The sequence below is a fragment of the Cebidichthys violaceus genome, unplaced genomic scaffold (genome assembly GCF_023349555.1).
Source record: "Cebidichthys violaceus isolate CVI_PGR_0920_01 unplaced genomic scaffold, fCebVio1.0.p SCAF_31, whole genome shotgun sequence".
NCBI classification, from domain to species: Eukaryota; Metazoa; Chordata; class Actinopteri; order Perciformes; family Stichaeidae; genus Cebidichthys; species Cebidichthys violaceus.
The window spans coordinates 2217107-2225144 of NW_027176495.1; the positions used below are offsets into that span (position 1 = coordinate 2217107).

General features: G+C 42.7%; 2 protein-coding genes across 3 annotated transcripts in view; one reads left to right on the plus strand and one right to left on the minus strand.

Annotated features, from left to right (window-relative positions):
* Nucleotides 1-93: 93 nt before the first annotated feature.
* moxd1l (monooxygenase, DBH-like 1, like) lies at nt 94-4984 on the minus strand. The gene is made up of 13 exons (XM_068724483.1): nt 4715-4984; nt 4479-4625; nt 3519-3671; nt 3225-3314; nt 2759-2914; nt 2541-2643; nt 2148-2320; nt 1959-2047; nt 1597-1693; nt 1398-1457; nt 897-991; nt 668-767; nt 94-516 (listed from the first exon to the last, which is right to left on the minus strand). The coding sequence occupies exons 1-13, from the start codon at nt 4982-4984 to the stop codon at nt 358-360; spliced, it is 1692 nt and encodes a 563-aa protein (XP_068580584.1). The 3' UTR covers nt 94-357.
* Nucleotides 4985-6666: 1682 nt separating this feature from the next.
* The window catches only part of snx9b (sorting nexin 9b), a 12471-nt gene continuing 11099 nt past the window's right edge, over nt 6667-8038 (plus strand). For both annotated transcript variants that reach the window (XM_068724481.1, XM_068724482.1), the window contains exon 1: nt 6667-6984. In XM_068724481.1, the coding sequence (XP_068580582.1) occupies nt 6973-6984 (12 nt within the window). In that variant the 5' untranslated portion in view covers nt 6667-6972. The remainder of the gene's footprint in view (nt 6985-8038) is intronic.

Below are 8038 nucleotides of genomic sequence, written 5' to 3' on the forward strand. Positions count from 1 at the left end.
TTATTTGTAGATTGTCATAACACCACTTTCATATGTTATTTGTGATGTATATATTTTATTCGGTGAGAACTTAGCAAATGATTGGCTCTTTTATGTATATTTGTATACATATAAAAATCAGCAATTAGGCTGAGAGTGCATGAAATGAACACAATACATGTACACACATAAGAGATGATTAATAATCAATACCAAAGAGAAAAAGATATGCGATGAACAGAGAAAACAAAAAACATAGAAAGTGGTATACACCCTGTCTTGTTGAATAAGCCCAGAGGGCTACAATGGAGATGTTATTAGCTGTGCCTTCCTTTATCACGATTGCGATGGTTTGGATCTGTTGCTCATACAACCACGTTACATTACTGCAACCCAGAGTAGCAGAAGTGTTATTCCTGCTAAATTCATAATCCGGGAAGTAGCGAGTCCGCTTGCCGCATTGTTTGTGCGACAAGTGACAGTCGGTGTCTCCATCATCTCCCTCACCGTGCCTTTTCGGTTAATCGAGAAGGTGTTCTGTGAAATAGAAAAGATGACAAAGAAATACCTCTTTTTATGATACTCACAGAGGCAACGACAGACAGAGGACTCCACAGTCTCAACAAAATGTATTCATTAGACGTATAATAGAAAATAGACGATCAGACCATTGAGACTCTTCACTTACTTGGTCATCAGAAGTGTACTGGATCTGTGGAAGGTCCTTCAGAAAACTCTCCTGCGCTGCAACTGGATCCGAGTCTGAAGTCGGGGCGTCATCAGACATGCTGTCAGGAATTAGTAGAAGAGCGTATCAAGATACAGCTGCTTGAAAAACATATGCATGTAACGTGTATATGTATATGCAGAAGACCTGCGTCAGGTCTTACTGTTAGCTCAGGCTGGTTGACAGGTACCTTGTATTTGGGTGGCTAACACATATGCTGATCTTGATTGCAGGGTAGTAGTATAGGAAGGCCAGGCACATCTCATCAGTAGTGGCTAACCCCATCTTAAAGAGGAACATGTAACACATGACAGGCATTAAAGACAAGAGATTATCTTTATACATAAAGGTAAGATGCCATGGGGATATGAAAGCCAGGCAGTGGCGCCACCTAGAGGACTCTGTGTGGTTCGTTTAAACTCGATTGAGCTTGTTCACAGTAAATATTCTGTTCCTAACAATCAACGTACGCCTTCAAATGAAGGCGATAGATTTGGGGAAAGGACATCTAGCCTATTTGAATGAATGGTGCAACACAATCTTTCTGATACATGAAATATGAAACTGCTCATTTGTCTCATCCAAAGTCTTCGTGTTACATGTGTTTCTTTGTGTGTGTTCTTGGAGCACACTGATTTCCTTTAAAGCACATTGTGTGCCTAATGACATGAGATTAACAGTATTTACTCACCCTGGTGACATTGGTGCGATCGGTAGTACTGTAGGTGCATTCCACCGCAATCTCATCGCCCTGTAATGAGAGACAGGAACAGTGTCATGAGACTTTACAGAGCACCGTTTAAACGATGTGGTTCTGAACAGCACAAACAACCAAGAACTTACTAAAAAATAAAATATGGGCACAATATTTGGAGGCAATGTGAACTTACCTGCTTGATGGTCTTGAACGTTCCAAAAGTGACGCTCTGCTGCAGCTCAAAGTTGTAGTTTTCATTGAGGAGCAAGAAGTCTATCTGCTTTCCATTTCTACAGTGAAGATGTATGGAATAACAGATTTACAAGACAACAATGCTACAATGCCCGTTCTGCATCAAAACCGGATATTATTCAAAACAATCTTTTGGTTCTTGGTTGTCCATCACAATCCGATGAGAACGTCCACTCTCTAGTGAGATCTTTGATTTTAGAGTGACCAACACTTTGTTGCTGTGTTGTCACGTTTACTGAACCTCTTGTTTCATTCTTAAACCTCGATATGGACCTATATCTCTCTCTCTCTCTCGTTTCTTACCTGTAATGTCCCACTCGGACTTTCCTCCCAGCCAGGTGAGTGTGCAGCATCCCAGCAAACACGTGCAGCTCAGGCACAGGATTCACCAGCTGGGGGTGGAAAGAAAACACTATCAGGAACACAGTCATTACAAAAAACAGACATATTAACTTATTTCATTTTGAAAATCTATACTGACACACTACCGACCTGAGAAAAGAGACTTGTGTTACACACGCCGTAGGTGTGGAACTGAGTGGCTTTAGGAGGGATGCTGTAGTTCAGGTAGTTATTTGGGATCACACCTGTGGTCAGGACGCCCCCATCATACTCCCTGCGCTGGACGGTATAGTGAAGCCTCAGTCCGGAGCTGTCTCTCCTACCTAACCAGAAAGAGACAGTAGTTTAAAATAGGACTGTGTTATGACAGCATGACTGTACCTGACATGACTGTATACTGTGTATCAATGCCCAGACAGTTTTCCATGTTGTATTAAAATGCACTGGTGGCTTTTTAAAGGGAAATACCACCAATACGTGGTACCAATACCGTCTACGGTTGCATAGATACATAGTTTCATAGATACATAGATACAGTATTACCTGCTTCTTTGTTTGGATTGTTGTAGTGGATTTCCAGCCTGTACAATGTATTGCTGTCCGCACCTCCAACAGGAATACCCACATTCTCTGGAAGCTCAAATACCTGAATTTTCAGGAATAAATTGTGGATCAGCTCATGTCATCCCTGACATGGACATACACACAAGAATACAGACAACAACATGAATGTAAGCGTGCAGAGATAGGGTCTCCCTCACCCCTCCTCCCACTGCCCACGCAGCCATCACCCTGAAGCAGGTGTCCCCCATGTCCCCCATGTAGCACGGCTTGTCGTACGTCTCCTTCACGAAGGAGGGGCAGCTGTACAGCATCATGTGATGCACAATGTCAGGATGCTCGATCACTGGCTCAATCTGAGGAAAAGCAAGAAGAGATGTGGTACGGAGGGTTAAAACGAAGGTCGAAATAAAACTGAAAATCATTTTTATGTTGACTTTTCATGTGTGGGACTTTTTATTCTTCCACAGCTGGGAATTAATAAATGACACGTACTTATACAGCAGCAGTTAAGTATTTTCATCTTTACTACTACAGTCAGACTTGTTTTACATCTGAACACTTAATCCAGAGTTTAGTGAGGCGTGTTAATCCAACACCACATGTACAGAACAACATCAAATTGCTGATTTTGATTAAAGGTGAGGAAAATACCCGAATGATTACCTGATATATATAATATGGTGTATTTGGATCCAAGTTTTGAATCTTCATGACCTTGCAGTGGTAGTAGGTATGATTCTCAGGGACAGTGACCTGCACAAGATGAAGACGAAGGTGAAGGCAAACACAACAACCTCGTCTCTTAGCTTGGATGACTGCTGGTATCAGAATTGCTTAGATTGTTTAATTGATTTCCATCCGTTCATCCAAACTATATAAAGACTAGAATGTATTCCAGCTCTCCCCTTTGACCTCAGATAAGTGTACAACTAGCGTGGTGTTTTCAGTCATTCCTACATTATCCATCGTGACGCTGAGATAGTTGAGGCTGGTTGAGGGTGACTTGGCCACATAGTTCAGCAGGTTGACTTCTTTGGCGCCTCTACGGCGCCCATGGTAAGCGGGCTCATCAGTTGTTCCGAAGGCGTAGATAATTTTAATTTGTGCATTCTGGAAAAGAGGTGCAGATTTTAGTCAACGAACATGATTCAGTGCAAAAGCGGCAGCATGAGAGAGCTTTCATTGAGGGAAGAGGGATGTGGTTCTTAAGACTGAAAAATCAAGTCTCTGTTTACCGTAAGGAACAAGAATCAAGTGATGAACAGTCAGTTTAACGCTCTGACGTTGCATTCTGCTCCCACAATCTTCAACTCATACAACAAGGTGTTATGACTAATGATGTATAGCGTTTCACGTGTTCAATGCAAAAACAAAATCTTGCGTGCCTTTTTCTTTTGTTGCCATTGTCTTCACATGTGAAAAACACCCAGCTCTATGTACTGTACTGAAGAACATTCAGGTGAACCCGACAATAGAAGTCCTCTAACACAGTTATGAAAGCAGGGAACTTGAGCTTTACGTACAAGATTTAGATCAGCGGTACAAAAGAGTCTAGAATTACAAATAACGAGGAACAAAAGTCCAACCCTTGTGATTTAGGTGGAAAACAACAATGTTGAAGCTGACTGAGTGGATGAGGGCTGTTGGCCTGTTTCCATGGTATTGATCCCATGGAAACAGTAGCCTTGTAGAGGAGCAACCCACCAAGACATAGTTCACTAAAAGTTTGAACCAGTCTGACATCAACAAGATTAACATTACACGTCGATTTCAACACATGACCGGGATAAGTCAAACACCCTCAGAACCAAACAATGGATAAAACAATGAATTCTCAAGTCAGCTTTTTTGTGTCAATAGTAACTGACATTGATTGATTGCCAAGTTTCTGGGAGACAACATATCTGAAAGTCTTACAGTGAATTGGAAATCTTGAACATCACACGTGTGGACGGACCTCTGAAAGGTCAAGATGGTTTGACCTTCACTCTCGGTCGCAGAGAGGAGCGTGTAGCTCTGCTGCTCGTCCAGCACAGGCATGACTTCCCCTACTCCGTGGTAGTCCTAATGGGCAAAAAGACACAGCAGCAATGTGGAGGAAACATAAAACAAACTGCTACACATGCAGTTGTTATCATCTGGCGCTGACTTACTCCGAAGTAGCTTCCACCGGGTCCTACTCCCCCTTTGACGATGTCGGACCCGTTCATCTTTCCGTCCGAACTGAAGCCAAGGCCCACCCAGCCTGTTGTGTTGACCACCAGCTTGAATGTTATGGTTCCTCCCGGGTTGTCGAAGCCCCACTTCAGGCACACCAAATGATCTTGGTCCAGGTACTCCATGAAGGGCAAGTCGGGGTCCGACGCCCCGGCTCCCTTTGTCCAGACGGAGAACAGGCACAGGAGAGGAAGCAGAGAGCGCATGATGTCTCTGTGAAGCTGGAGATCTTCAAACTGAGCTCAGCGTCTGTGGAGCTGCCAAACGCCCTCCCACCCTCCTCTGACACACCTGCGTTGCTCGATGAAACCGTGCGATAAGAGCAAAAAAATGCTCAGTCACTTTCACATTTGACGGACAAATGAGACCACTCAGGTGTCCGATATATGAGGAGGCGACGAGGAAGGAGCAGGAACGAAAGTTTGAACTTTTCCAAAAATGGCCACAGTTGTAAGGTTTACCTCTGTCTCTGTTACCTTCTCAAATATCCAACACTTGATTCCAGCCCAAACTATTTCATCTCATAGGAATGTGAATAGTGGGATCATTCTTTCAGGGCACTGAAAGTCACTGTTGAATTTTTGTATGCCTTTGGTCATATTCTTGTACGCTGTAAATCTTCATTTTTATTATTTACATTACAAGCTTCATTTATCTCCAGTCCACTGCTCTCAGCCTCCATCAGCCGACACCGACAGCAAGAACCCAGTCCGCTGTCACTTCTTACTAAACTATCCACAGTGCACTTGAACTCTCTCTGGTGCTTCAACGCACATTTCAAATTGATTTCATATTTTGCACCTCAACTACTTTCAGTGTTTACACACATACTGAAAATGTAACTTCAGCCGACAGGGCTGAAATCTGAAATTCAAGACGCTGTCGTGACCTGGTTCTCAGTTCAGACAAAAAGAGAAAAGGGTGGAGGTGAAATCACACTTTATTAAGGAATGACAAAAGAAATAAATAAGGTAACCAAATCAAAGGACAATGAGGCAGTCTGAACGGGTGAAGCGGTCTGAACGGTTCACTTTTAAAGGCTGCTCTCATCATCCAACAGAGCCCGCCACTTCCTGCAAAGGTAGGATCAAAAACTAAAATCAGGCCAAGCAGACACACAGGAGGGGTCGCCTCAACATGTCAAACCTTTACAGTGCGTCAACTTCATCTATAACATTCAACATGAGATGAGGACAATCACCGTCTTAATGCTTTCTAACTTGTTAACAGGGTTTGAACATGTTAAGATGAGACAGCAGGATGGAATTTGCTTGGTAATCTAATGTGTTCTACGAACAAAGAGTGATGAGAGAGATGAGAACTGGACAGAATAAACATTATTACTTGTATTAATCAACTTATTATAATTGTTGCTTTGTACAGCTTGTACAGTAGATGCGTGTGTCACCGGTTTGTAGTGTAGTAGCGCATCGAGCCCAGCAGAGGCCGACTTCAGGCCAACAGATGAACCCGGAGTCACTCCCTGACAACAACAGTCAGTAAACACTACAGTCAGTAAACACTACAGTAGATTACAATGATACACCGGAACTCTGAACCTCTTCTTAAACACAGAAAACAAACATATGAGGACAAATTAAAGTTTGGAATATGTATTTTAAAGGAAACATGTTTGATGGTTGTTATTGTGTATATTTACAATTTGACTGATTCTTTTACAATAACTAAAATCACCTTAAGTGGTTTATGGATTCACATTATTCGTGTTACTATCATTGCTGCCTTTATTTTTCGTGGTTTTAACTTGAACTACTTTCTACTTTCTTCGTCCGCGATGCGTGTTTTTCATTTGTTGGCTCACTTTATTTTGGAACGAACGAGTCATGCCTCGGAGGGACTACCTTTCCGGTTTCTCTCCGTGGAGCAGGTCACTCCCTCCGTGCTGTCAGCAGCTCTGCGCGGCGCTAACTCGCACTCGAACCTAACTTGACGAACTCCTTCTGTCTCCTTGCAGCTTTCTGTTTCTGCGTTTTAAAGCGACGGAACTTTCTCTCGTCTCTCAGTGATGTGTTAACGTCCGCGGAGAGGCCGCTCTTCACCGGGTGGGACTACCGTGCTGTCCTTTATTTGTAGAGCAGCGGAGAGGGGTGGGGGGGGAATGTCCAGCTGAGGAATTGGAAATCCTGAAAACCGCAGGGCCTGTGTTTTGTAATGATTGATCAATGCTTCGATAATGGCGCAAAAGGTAAGTGTGGCAGCTCTTCTAGGCTGTCTCAACGTCCCCATTGGGTTCATTGTGTCCTCCGGGAGTCCCCTGACAGCTGCGTTTAGGACTAACACGGCGGGCTGTGGACTCTGGAAGCTCAGCCTGTTGCAGTTTCTCGAGTTTAGGTTCTCAGTGAACACTTCACTCGATCAGCTACACGTTAAGAGCCGGAAACAGTTTCAATACTCCGCTTTAAAAAGCGCGTAATGGCCGCTTACGACACATTCGTATGCAGCAGAGGAGTTTCCTTGCGATACATGGAAAAATGTGCCTCATTAAGAAAGTGTCTTGTGACATTTTACTACCTCTCCAGTGCGGGTCATTTCTACCCCCGTGGAATGCTGGGAAATGTAGTCTTTAGCGTGTGTGTGTGTGTGTGTGTGTGTGTGTGTGTGTGTGTGTGTGTGGCTCGGTTCATTCTGTACTGTACGAATATGTATGATTGTTATTTTTCACCATAGATCACAATGAATTCAGTTAGTTTAAGTTTTATTAATACATGTATTAGAGCTACTGTTGGTATGAATAGCAGCCTGTGTATTATATTAATATTCTAGTAACAGGGAATAAGTGGGTGGGTCATTTCGACTACAATTCTATATTTATATAATATATAACTTATATATTATATAAGTTAAATAAATAATATAAGTCTAGTCTCCAGAATTTATGAATATGTAAATATTCATTGACTCCTGAGAGGTAAAACACCTTGAAGTCCATCTCACCGGTTGATGAACTAGTCAGTCTGTGATATAGTTATTGTTATAGTTACATATATAGTTATAGTTATACTGCTTTGATGAACTCATGACACACTGACTTCAGAACTAGACAAGCCACGTGAATTTAGATAATCAAATGTATGAAAATAAATTAGGCCTGAAGCTGAAAATCAGCCATGAAGTCACATTTAGACTGGTTTTCACACTTGGTGTTCACACCCATTGTTGCACAGATGTGTTGATGTGTTGATGTGTGACATGTGTGACATGTGTGAGTGTCTCTCGGGGGGGGAAGGGCAGATCTGTAG

Excerpts from the sequence above, each read along its gene's own strand:
- moxd1l (XM_068724483.1), bottom strand. The coding sequence starts at position 4,984 with ATGCGCTCTCTGCTTCCTCTCCTGTGCCTGTTCTCCGTCTGGACAAAG. Across the intron at positions 1,694-1,958 it reads GTCCGAGTGGGACATTACAG|AAATGGAAAGCAGATAGACT; the intron begins GTAAGAAACGAG and ends TCTTCACTGTAG. Across the intron at positions 517-667 it reads AGTACACTTCTGATGACCAA|AACACCTTCTCGATTAACCG; the intron begins GTAAGTGAAGAG and ends TCTATTTCACAG.